The sequence below is a fragment of the Colias croceus genome, chromosome 15 (genome assembly GCF_905220415.1).
Source record: "Colias croceus chromosome 15, ilColCroc2.1".
NCBI classification, from domain to species: domain Eukaryota; kingdom Metazoa; phylum Arthropoda; class Insecta; order Lepidoptera; family Pieridae; genus Colias; species Colias croceus.
In genome coordinates this window covers 9,398,395-9,411,477 of record NC_059551.1, presented here as the reverse complement: position 1 = coordinate 9,411,477, position 13,083 = coordinate 9,398,395, and the positions used below count along the sequence as shown (strand labels likewise).

Below are 13,083 nucleotides of genomic sequence, written 5' to 3'. Positions count from 1 at the left end.
AAGTACAGTATTGTCCACTTATGTAATGTGACTAATGATATTGAGGACAAAATAAAAAATAAGCAGTATCAAGATCGTTCAGTCCATTTTCCCCAGGGTTGCACACTCAAAATTTTGATTTCCCTAATTGCCATCAGATTCTGGTTTACCTATAATAACTCTACTTAATACTAGGCTTTCATCACCCTTTCTTATTTTTTAAATATCTAAAAGACTAGTACGTATACCTGAAAAAATAAACTTTTTTTTTTGTTGCGGTTGTCAAATTGTTACTTGCTCTGTGGTAGAATTTCCAAACGTCATGAAGTCTTGAAGATTTGATTGTTTACGATTGTGTTCATTAATAAAACTTTCCTTGTGTGGACTATAAAAAGTTATTTTTGCACATGAAATGATAAAGACAAACAAATAGGTAATGAGTGAAAAACTAAAAGAACTTCGTGAGAGATCACAGAAGCGAAAGAAACTGCTTGCACAAACGGTTAGTTCTAACCTATAATGTTTTGTGAGCTTTATCCGACGCGTTTGTTTATTTACGGCTTACACTAGTTCTAAACTTGTATTGTATTGTTTTTTTAGCTTGGTGTATCCAGTGTGAGTGAACTGAGACATGCATTGGGCGCAAGTTTAGACGTATTGCCGAAGAAACAGGCGGTATCCGGTTTCAGTGCTGATGGAAATGAGAAACCGAGTCCCAAGGAACAGGACAGTTTGGTGTATACTGATTCGTCTACGTTCTTAAAGGTGGGTAATAGTTATAAATTAATTTTCAATGTAGATTTTGCATTTATACTTTTATATTGAATTATAGTGTTGCTGCTAGGCTGCCAGTTTTTTCCTCTTATTCTATGAGTCAATGCTGTGTTTATAATCAATATCATCAAAATGATTTAAATGTTATTAGGTTTATACATACATTTTTAATTATTATTTTATACCTTTTATAAAATGGAAAGGAAATGCAGTCATATTTTGATAAGTATGAAATCACTGTTACAATTCAATGCAGATTGCAGTTAATAGCAAATACCTAATGTGAATTCAAACTGCTAAAATAATTTCTTATAAATCAGGGAACACAATCGTCAAACCCTCACAATGACTACTGCCAGCACTTTGTGGACACTGGACAAAGGCCACAAAACTTCATACGAGACGTGGGTCTTGCGGACAGGTTTGAGGAGTACCCTAAACTGCGGGAGCTGATCAAGTTGAAGGATGAGCTGATCGCTCGTACTGCCGCACCGCCCATGTATCTTAAGTGTGATCTCAAGGTGAAAAGTTTGGTCGTTATAGTAATCAGTATATTTCACATGCTCATCTATAATATAAAAATGAATCCCAAAATGTGTTGGTAAGCGCATAACTTGAGAACGGCTTAACCAATTTCGTTAATTCTTTTTTTATAATATTCCTTGAAGTTCGAGGATGGTTCTTATGTAGAGAAAACGTGAATATGTACACAAATATTGAAATTGCCCTACAACTATAAAACATCCTTTCATATCTTATAATAATTTGTTTTAAAAGATCTCCATGTATTATTTTATATCAAAAAAACACTGAAACATTATATTTATTTCACAAACTTTAAAACCTAATTGAAACATTTGCAGACATTTGATCTCAAGACGATGGGTGTGAAGTTTGACGTGATTCTCGTGGAGCCGCCGCTCGGTGCAGGCTGGAGGTGGAAGGATGTACTGGATCTGGAGCTGCATCACATTGCGCAGCCAAGGTCGTTTGTGTTCCTGTGGTGTGGGAGCTCGGAAGGTGAGGAAAAATGTTTGAAATAGTAATTGGTAGTTTTGTTTAAAATTACGAAAGGTTTGGCAAGTTTGGTAAGTGTTAAATGAATAATATGTTGTCTTTACTTTCAGTTTATAGTTAACTTGTTATTTAGTCGAAAAAATATATAAAAAGACACTTCTACTTGTTGTATATAATTTAAAGAAAAATTAACTTGTTATGTACTATTAATATATTCAATATTAAAATAGAATTTCTCAGTTATTTTAGTTAGCCAGTGTACATTTTAACTCTTTTCTTTTACAGGTTTAGACATGGGGCGTGAATGTTTAAAGAAGTGGGGCTTCAGACGGTGTGAAGATATCTGCTGGATCAAAACAAACATAAAAAATCCAGGCCATTCTAAGAATTTAGAACACAATGCAGTGTTTCAAAGAACTAAAGAGCATTGTTTGATGGGTCAGTATTTACATTCAGATTTTAGTGGTGTGAATGAAACAAACTTGTATATTTTGAGATATATACTAAATATAAAGTTTTTAAACCATTACTTTGTAAGCATTAAACAATTACTTTGTAATTCTAATTTATTAATTTAAACTTTGTGTCCTTTACTTTGCTAGTGGAACAATTACTATAACTTTTATTAATAAACTATAAATATTTATTAGATCATATAAATATATATTTTTTGTTTTCCAGGAATAAAGGGAACAGTGCGGAGGTCAGTAGACGGTGACTTCATTCATGCAAATGTAGATATTGACTTGATCATCTCAGAGGACCCAGAGTTTGGAAGCACAGAGAAGCCAATTGAAATATTTCACATTATGGAACACTTCTGCTTGGGGAGGAGACGGTAATTTTCTTTTAATAGTCAAAGATACAAAATAATGTTGATTTAACATGTTCATACAAGCACAAAAATGTGGTGAAATCGTTTTATTCTGTAATTTAATTTTTAGTAATACTTACTTGAATCAGAAATATCTAGTATATACGTAAGATGTAACTTTTAACATGTGTTTGTGTGTAGTAAATTGTAGTGTCTACCTTTGTGTCAATATACTACATCAATAATTATGTTTTTCACGGTTTCAACTGTTTTTTGAGGTAAAAATTAGAAAGTACTCTTGACTAGTTTCATACATAAAATTTTGTGTTCGATTCCAGAGTGCACCTATTCGGCCGCGACTCGACGATCCGTCCGGGCTGGGTGACCATGGGCCACGAGCTGACCAACTCGAACTTCAACGCGGAGCTGTACGCGGGCAACTTCGCGGAGGGGCGCGAGACCACGGGCTGCACCGAGCGCATCGAGGCGCTGCGCCCCAAGAGCCCGCCCGCGGGCGGCAAGGGCGCGCGCCCCAGACCTAGGGCTGCGTTTAGGGCGCGGCCGCGGCTGCCCCGGTAGGATAACAGCGCCCTCGCACACGTTTGGCGCCCTAGATGCCTCCTAACTGCGTTCCTGTTGCATACATTTGGCGCCCTAGATGAACACATTTGGCGCCCTAGATGCATACATTTGGCGCCCTAGGTGCAGCATTTGGCGCCCTAGCTGCAGTCACAGTATTCAAATGCAGCTACGCCTGACGCCCTAGACGCAACGACCGGTAGCACTAGCTACATTGACATCTGGCACCATAGCTGCGCTGTCGTCCCGTCTATAGCTCCACACAAGCTCTGCGGCATACATTGCTGTTTACCCTCACCTCACCTTCTGAAGCACGGACAACATCAACACTATCACACATACACATCTATAATGTTCTAAGAAAACACTGACAATGTAACAAATGATGTAAAAAGTTACATAATGCAGATGTAAAAATTGGCAATCACTACGAGTTGAAAATGGAAAAATATGATGGCGCCGATGTCTATAACATCCCATAAATATTGTTACTCGTGATATCGTAATACATGAAGTTTTATAAAATTAATTGAATTGTATTCCATATCGTTAATTTTAAGCAAAAATTAATATTAAAATATTGTTTTTCAATTGAACCAATATATTATCTATGTGCAAATTGTTCGGATGTTACGTTGTATATGTAAGGTTACTGCAATTTACATAATGTACTGATATAATGATAATGAAATAAATTACTTTGATTTTATATTCGTTGTTTTATTTATACATCAAGTATACAACACCTATTTTTTAAGATATTTAAGACTCAGTGCAAGCGCAAATTTTTTAGTAGCCCTATTGCATCGCCATAGTACCTACGTAGATTAATATTTAGGACAAATTTAAAAAGTAATTTTGAAGAATATAACATAGCGGTAAAGCGAGGAAAAAAAACAAAGTTATTTTTATTTAATACTTTTGAGTGTATCATGAATCTAACCGCAAACGAGCCCCAACTCGATAAAGTCCATTAATTACTGAGTTCCTATGACCACCATGATAATTTTCCATCGCTATTCAATTTATTCAAAATTTCAGCTCAATCGGTAACCGAGAAGTGAATCAAAGTTACTTGCTGGATCTAGATCAGACAAAAATAATCACAAAATAAAAACTAGTGGGCCTATCCAAATCAAATTTTTATCGGACCAATTCGAAACTATTCCGCATCAATCAAAATAAGAAAATCGTAAATCGGTTCAGAAACCTCGACGTATACGGTGTACATACCTACATAAAAAAATATACATCCTTCCTCCTTTTTTGAAGTCTGTTAAAAACATCATAGTCTAAAATAAATATGTAGGCCCTGCGCAGACGACAGACTATCCGTGACGCACTTTTTAGTCTGTGAAAATAGAACCTATGCAATTATATGCAGTAACGCACACGACGCGCAAAAAGTCCGGCGCACAAAAAATCCGTGTCATTCGGGCAGACCGCACCGCGCCGCGGCGCGCCGCTCCGCACATAACGCACTCCGTGTGTGAAAAAAATTGAACGTTTGCTTCAACGCGCACTAACGCAGACGGCGCACACGGCACACTTTAGTCGGCAATCTGCATTTGCTAGGGATGGACGTAACGCACGCGATCTATTATGATGGCGCCAGAGATCTATTATCTAGACCAGTGCACCTCCTCGTTGTTTTTTCTGAATGTGTCAAAGCAGGTCACAAAATAAATAGCAACTCATCAAATGTAGTAACAGACATTTTATAAAATTTGAAAAAAATTGCCATATGTTGTTTCAGAATTGAATGTTTAGTATGGAACTGTCCCTTCAGTAATCTTTCCGAAAGTATAGGATGTACCCAAAATTCTCTATTTCTTCTTCTTTTTCTGTACTTCATGTACAAAATAATACTTCGTGATCTCTGCACGATTTCGATAGCGTCTACGTCCCTACAGATCTGCCGACAAAATGATGGAAGATGTGCGTCGTGTGCCTTGAGTCTGTGAAAAATCCGCGACCGACTTTTTGCGCGCCATGCAGACTTTTTGTGCGCCGCAGACTCGATCGCACAAAAAGTGTGCCGTCTGCGCAGGGCCTAATCTTTCTTTCACGTTGCAACGGAGGGTTTTATGGTATGATTTCTGACTAGGAGGCTAGAGATAGAGGGCCATTCTTGAACACATTAAAACATCTCATTCTTATAAAATTCTTAGATGACGTTAACTTACTGTTAATTTCTTTTGAATGGTGGTAAAAGTTATAAAGAACTCAGTTGAACCTGCTAATCTAAGGGACAACGGATCTGCGGGCCACGGTATATAATATGCAGCTGTACTTACTACCTATGCGATTTAACTAAAAATATATTTTTTGTATTTAAAAAATACATAGTGGAAAGGAATTAAGTCACACACTTGGGTTCGATATAACTCATAAATAAAACACTTCATTATATACATCAATATATTTTATTTTACATAGGTTGTCTTTAAATCAACTCGACTATTCTGAAGTTCATCAAAATATAAAAAAGACAAAACAAAAAATATGATATATGAGATCTTTTACTTACTAAGATAAGAAAAATTTACATATTCTTTTATTATTTTAATTATTGTGGAACTAAGAACTTCTTACGATTCATAAAAAATTAAACGTCGCCGAGTGAGCGTCGCCCGTGCGTTAGACCGCTAGAAATATTATGTAAACAGTTAAGAAACGCTAACTTTAAAAGTTTACAAAAGTATACAAGCCAATATTGTCAGAGGAGACAGTCCTTACCAACTAGTGAAATCAATTTGCTGAAAACGTTGTTGCGTTTAGATAACTCGTTTCTTACTTTAATCTTTAAAAACACGCCAAAAACTATTGAAAATCGTTTAAAAATGTGCGCCGGCGACGCTCACTCTGCGAACTATGTATCCAATTGACACTCCACTGATTCTACAGTAACACGGCCCATTGTCAAGTCTTATATTACATAATTCATTTTGTTATCATTATACAAGGCATATTCTTTCATTCAGTGACGCGATCGCCAGCCGTTGCGCGGTTCAAACCAAAATTAAGACGCGTACATATCAGGCCCTTCGTTTGACGGGAGCATTTCAAAGCTTTAGATAGTGAAGCAGTTGTTTGACACTACATTATTAGCAAACATGTCCAAATGTCGCATTAAACAACCGACAATGCTTTTTGTTGGAATAGAAATACTTCGCCAAAAGCCGAGACGCAAACACAACAAACACAAATGAGTGCACACGCAAGGAGCCGCGATCGCGTCCACTGCGACACCCTTCTAGTACAATCGTCATAAGATCACATTTTTCTTATAAGGCAAACAACAATCTTTAAAGCTAAACCTTTGATGAAGGAAGAGGGGGAAGGAGCGAACCAAATTTAAGTGGAATGGGGATTCAACTAAAGGTGGCCGTAAAAAAACTCATACAGAAATAACCTTAGTACGAATCAAACTTAAAACACCTAAATTTGTACTTGATAAACGCGTAAAAATACGGACGCCAAATAGATTCAAATTCGCTGATTTTTTTTTATATAAAAAAAATTATTCGACAAATCACTCCGGCGCGATGTAATTTGGATTTAATCTATATTTACAAATGATTCGAAAACAAAATGGCGCGCGGGTTCGTGTGAAAAGCGTTTTAAAAATTAAATTAAAAACTAATTAATCAGAAATATTGTTACAAATTCAAACCTAAAAAATATTTTTTTTCATACTGGAAGCATTCGTGAATGGGACAGCACGAGCCCAAACAATCTTAATATATCTTATCCCGAAGGAGCGAACGATTTCTTTACCTTTTTCTTACAATTTTTGTGATGATAATACTAAGCAATATAAATCAATTTATAATTTTTCAAAGTACGTGAGTCGTTCGCCCCTATAACATAGCAACACTGCAATCCATGTTCAGATGATTCTATGACGTTCCTAACCTACCTACCTTACGCCTAACTTACCGCTAACACTCCATAGAGCCGACTCTTAAGCATACCAACATACAAATTTTAACTCCGCGTCCGAACATCAAATTTAGAACATTCTTCCGAACCTAAAATAACCTATAAAATAAAACACAAACACAATAGGTTACTTTTAAGGCATACACGTTATCAAACCCGGATAGATCCATCTCACGCAATCCTAAACGTCATAGAAACAAGAACGGCTACACGCATGGGCCTGCCATTTTCCAAAATTGCAACTCCACTTGCAGTTGTGCGATCGCTATCTCTGTCGCACCCGCACTATCACGTGCGACAGATGTATTCACGCCTTCGAGTGAACCGGACGTCGGGTGCATTATGCATGTCTAAAGATATATTTTTTCATAATACAATGTGCCACTACAGATACCGAAAACGAGTAGGCAAGATTTTATATAATTTTGTATTCATACGAAATTATTTTACACGCATTTACATTTCCACAAAAATCACCCGTTTCCTTTCGTTTACGAGGCCGAAATAGCATAACTTTAAATTTTTTTTATTCATTTTCAAACGATAATTTATTCATACGAAACTTCACGAATTAGGAAAATTAAGGCTCCAAATAACGAATAGATTTGCAAAACAAAAATAACATGCAAGATCAGTTAAATCTTTACATCCCTAGCTGTAACGAAACATTCAATTTTGGCTCTCGAACTTGTAGAAATCATAATATCTATATGCTAGGAACAAAGGTTTAACTTAAGCCGAGGTACGACGTAGCCTCTGAATAAATCTCCATCAAACATATTCCACACGGCACACAAGTATAAAATTATAAAAGAATTACACCATATACAAAATAAAATACCATTTGGTATGTATGTCAACGTGTTAATATAAATAGTAAAACTTAGAATAGCTCCAACGAGAGAGGTACGGACGTCGCATACGATTCTCGCGATTTTTAAAAAACCGCGCGAACGATATGGCATCCACAGATAAAAAGAGAAAGCCATAGACGGAGCAGTCTATGGCACAGATAGAACAGAAGCCAGGAAATGAACAATCGCCACCGAGTTCCTAGCATTGTTTCCAAAACCAAATACTTGAATAGTCGGGTCAACAATAAAAAGGCATTATGTTCATTTGGAACATTGATGTAAGCATTGAGAGCTTGCAACAAGTTTATTTAAATTAAAGACTTGAATATTTGAAGAATTGAATATCTGTATTTTCTCTGTATGAAAATTTTAAATAGCTTTCATAGTTTTCACAAATATTTATCTAAATAGAGCATTTAGGTAAAGGTAACATTAATACTTTGAAGAAAACCTAATCCTATTTCATAAAATATGGACTTGATTTATATTTGTCCATTTGTTCGATAAATGAATAGTTTACAAATAGTTAGATTTTCTTAAAGTATTATAATGCGTTTAATTAAAATCCTAAATAAACCCATTGCAAGCTCTTTTCATAGAGTTTTATAAATTAAACCAACAATTGATATTTTAGTGAGACACGTTAGTATCTAATGCGATAATTTTATTACAATTTTAAAGGGTGATAAGTATAAAAACATTGATTTGTAGAAATATAGAAACTAAGCCACCTAAAGTTCCTTTTGTTAATCAATAAATGTGTCCAGTGTGGAATTTGAATTAACAATAAAACAACCAATGTTAGTTTGTGAAATTTGATATACCTCGACTTTAGACATTTTTTACCGTATATATATATAAAAAAAAAATTTGGAATATTCAGTTCAAATTCCACAATGGACACCAATTGCCTAAATTCGATGGCAGTTACTGAGATCTTTGTACCTAAACGAAAAATCTACTGTCCTTTACGAGACTAAGTCAATGGGACCCCTCATTGTGCACTATTCATACTGAATACCAATAATTATAATTAAGTATTAAAAAATATAGTTGAAAAAAAAAATTAATCAAATAATTAATTGTACCAATCACAAGTAAAGTTTTTGCTTTTATATTAAATTTGAGAAATTGAAACATATTTTTATTGCGATAATGAAACAATTAGATAATAGGTATGTATTTATCGAGAAATAATAATATTACATAGATTATTAGTAAATTATATTTCAGTATTCATAGCACACGAGGGATCCGTATGGTGGGGAAATCTGCCTTACCTTCACGGCATTATATTTCAATAAAATTATTAATAAAATATAAAAGATTTATCTAAAAATCTAAGTTAATGAGGAAATAAAGAATTTCGATCGAAATATATAAAAATTAAAAACAGAACTAATTACTTTCGCTAATTATTATAATTTATTTAAAAAGTTTTTGTACTCAAACATGCGATTTAAATTTTCTCATACCGTCATTTTTTATTTAAGTAATTACAATAATAATTATTATTATTTAATTGATTTAATAATGTACTGGAATAAAACTGCAGTCCCAATCGTAATTTTGATAATTTTAATCTACCTCTGATATTATTGCAAACATTTTTTAAATGTCTTTGCATACACATTGCACTTTACTGCCATCTCTTTCTGTTATTCAAAGATACCTTTCGTTAGAGCGAGAAAGATATCTTATCAGCATCGACTCGACAGCAAATGCAAGCTATTCTTCTCGCTCTAGTCTATCGTATTTATGAGCAATAGAAAGAGATAGATATCGTTTGAAAATGTCTTTCAGAAAAAGTTGTTTTTTTGGAAAAAAAGTTTGGATCATTCACAATCAAGTAGCTTTCATATCATGGAATTATTGGAACTGCTGTATTTATAAATTTAATGGCATTAGACCATAATATCATTCGCTTCATTTATTTAGAAAAATGTGTCGATTTGCTCGAAATGCAAGTAAACATTAACTCAAACAAGACTCCCAGGGAACTGAAGAGGAATACAAAATTAGAAAACCACTCTGTACTTATCAGTCATAAGGAAAGAATACGCATTCATTGTGACACTTTGGCCGCGCTTGACCGCGTGGTCACACGTGTGACCGTGTGAACGTGTGTGTGACCACGTGATCATATTATGATCACATTCAAATCAAATTAATAAGTGGTAAATTTTTTATCGAATTTTAATTAATAATCAAATGGTATCCATACCGAACAATAACTGATAAAACCGAAGGAAAATCAATAGGTGATATTTAACAAAATTTCACAAGATTTTTTGTCCTAGTCTTTATTACTTTGTTAGTAATCACGCAATGACGTGTCACGATTTCGCGGTCAAACACACGATCACCCGGTCACATATACGATCACGCGGTCACGTTTGACATGCGACCCGATTAGTTTTCACCAGATCACTTCTTAAATAACCGCCCCTAGATATTTCAATGACGGAATGTGTTTTTTTATACAAAAGAACTTTGACAAAAATGGCAAGGGAATATAGCCCGTATGCGGACCTAATTATAACATACATTCGTGAAAGAGAGAACGGTGGCAGCAATCATTTAACAATTGATCCGAAACTAATCATTCGCGTAACATTATCATGCTGAAACAGTGCTTAAAATTACTCAGCTTTATCACATCAGTTCGGGGCATGGCACAACCCGCATAATGGCAAATACCACATATCTACACATAGACACACATAGAACACTAAATATTTTTCAACGTCACTAGAAAAATGGTCTTTACCGCACCGTGTTAGAGTTCATTGTCGTTTAGTAAAGGAGGGGTTAACTGAGCCAAGGTGCCACCCTCACAAGTACGTAGATTCACCTGAAATGAGAAACCCATGTAAGCGACCGGACATTACAGACGCCACAGATTATAGCGTTTGAATTTTCATTTTTTTTTAATTATATATAGAACAGACGAATGAAAATTCAAACTTATCACGACTCTTTGGTGGCGCCAAAAAGTGATTATAGTCTGTGGCATGTGTGATGCGTTCGACTCTAGTGCGAAGCGATTTACAGCGCGATGAGTGTTTAGGATGGATGAACACAGAAATACGACATCAATGCCAATAGCTCATTTAATAATCATCTTTTATGTTAATTTTTATCTTTTATTTGGCATTGATGGCGTTGGTTGTTGTTAAAGGACAAACACATGACACATTCCACAAGGACATAGACATAGAGAATGGACTCGGTTAATACAAGTGTGCGACAGAGACAACAGTATTTCTTTCGAAAAACTGTTTTTGAGAAGGAATTTCTACATTATAATTATTATTGTACAAATCCATTCTATATACCTTTAAGAACATGAACAAGGACAACAGATAACACAATTAAATTGGATCTTGCTTATGAATACTCAAACAATACTTTATGTTAAGAAAATTAAATATAAGACAGTAATTTCAAATTAAGTTTAATTTGAGTATTCACCAAGCAAACGATCAAAGCATGCATAAAAAAGATTAAATTTTATAGTAGGGGGAAATAAGTGCAAGTGATTGGGTGTATAAAGAAATAACAACAAACAGTGCTGCTTCATAAAAAGCTGCTGTTCATTACACATTTTAACGTGCAAAATATTAAAATCAATCACAACAATTCATATTAATCATTTTTTACAAATTACAAATCGAATATAACTTTAATTAAATTTCAGATAATTCCACTATTCTAATGCTAGAAAGAGAAAAAGATATGCACAAAAAACACAGTGGAAAGGGACAACATGTAATATGAAAAAAAATAAAAATAAAATAAAAATAAATTTTATTTATTTTATTTTATTTTATTTATGTAATATGAATGAAACAAAAACTTCAAGCTACATGTAGATGAGCAACATAATGTGTTATTCCTATACATTGAATTATGTATTATATATTTGTTGTCATATTTAAAACCAATCAGAAATGTCGTATTCATAATTTTTTATCATACAATACCAATTTTAAATAATAATATTTTGCATTTGAAATCTTTGAAGTTGAAATAAAATTTTAATTGGCCTATACAAAAAAATACAAAAAACATGTCAGCTGGATTGGAAAATAAAATAGAAATAACACATAAAAATGATCGAAATAGCAAAAATGAACGAATAAAACTGTGCAAAAAGCTTGAACATGGGTTTCGTTAGAATGGTACAATTTTACTAAGGCCGTTCGTAAGAAACACCGAGAATATGATAAATCGTTGAATTAAATTACGAAAAAAGTATTAAAGAATAAGAAAAGTTTTAATTTAACAACCAATCGCAGCGTAATAAGTCATTCAATGTCTTTTTGTTTTCTATAATATCAATCACATTCATTTCTATAAATGTATATGTTGAAAAAATGTATATTTTAGAAGGAAGAATGCCTTAGTAAGACTGTTGGTATTTTATACAAAACGGAACCACCACCAACATCGTTAATTTGGGACAAAATATTATTTACAATTTTTGTATATTCTATTAACGTAGTTAGTGGCTATCTGCGTAATTATAAGAAGTTTTAAATAATAAAGTAGTGCGAAACAAAAAGGGTAATATTATTAACACGTCAATATTTATGTGATGATAAATATCTCATAGGTTAAGAAGATAAAAAATTAAAAATAAATGAACGGATGCAAACGAAAAGGTGACGGCCATGCCAACACGAAACGGACTTTAAAAATATCGCATTTGTATAAAGTTCAGCTCGATGCAGTGCAGGATTGAAATAAATGACTAATGGTGCTTACACACAGTAACATTCTTAATTTTAGCTTAGATATGTTTATCATCATTATTGTCAGCCTATTTTTAGTTAAATTAATAGACATGTAGCTTTCCCAAATCTAGCTCTAAAGATAATTATCTTAACTAGTTGTGTCCCAAAATAAAATCGAAATGTATAACAATAATGTTTACTTTAGTTAATTCTAGTCAGAATATGTTGCTATTTAAAAAAGTTAAATAAGTAAAGAATCGGAAAAAAGTAACAATATTATATTATATTATGATATTCAAAATCAACGTTAAACTTCAATTATCTCTATGTGGAAGCACCATTACAACTGTACAAGAAGAGCAGTATTGTAGTTTTGAGTAAT

The 13,083-nt window shown here is 33.8% G+C and overlaps 2 protein-coding genes across 3 annotated transcripts in view; one reads left to right on the top strand and one right to left on the bottom strand.

Annotated features, from left to right (window-relative positions):
• The first annotated feature begins 321 nt into the window (after positions 1–321).
• Positions 322–3,872, top strand: LOC123698159 (N6-adenosine-methyltransferase non-catalytic subunit). The gene is made up of 7 exons (XM_045644758.1): positions 322–481; positions 580–744; positions 1,074–1,274; positions 1,617–1,773; positions 2,056–2,208; positions 2,452–2,608; positions 2,923–3,872. The coding sequence occupies exons 1-7, from the start codon at positions 416–418 to the stop codon at positions 3,161–3,163; spliced, it is 1,140 nt and encodes a 379-aa protein (XP_045500714.1). The 5' UTR covers positions 322–415; the 3' UTR covers positions 3,164–3,872.
• A 1,698-nt stretch (positions 3,873–5,570) lies between these two features.
• The window catches only part of LOC123697674 (phosphatidylinositol 3,4,5-trisphosphate 3-phosphatase and dual-specificity protein phosphatase PTEN), a 54,643-nt gene continuing 47,130 nt past the window's right edge, over positions 5,571–13,083 (bottom strand). For both annotated transcript variants that reach the window (XM_045644186.1, XM_045644187.1), the window contains one exon: positions 5,571–10,816. In XM_045644186.1, the coding sequence (XP_045500142.1) occupies positions 10,813–10,816 (4 nt within the window). In that variant the 3' untranslated portion in view covers positions 5,571–10,812. The remainder of the gene's footprint in view (positions 10,817–13,083) is intronic.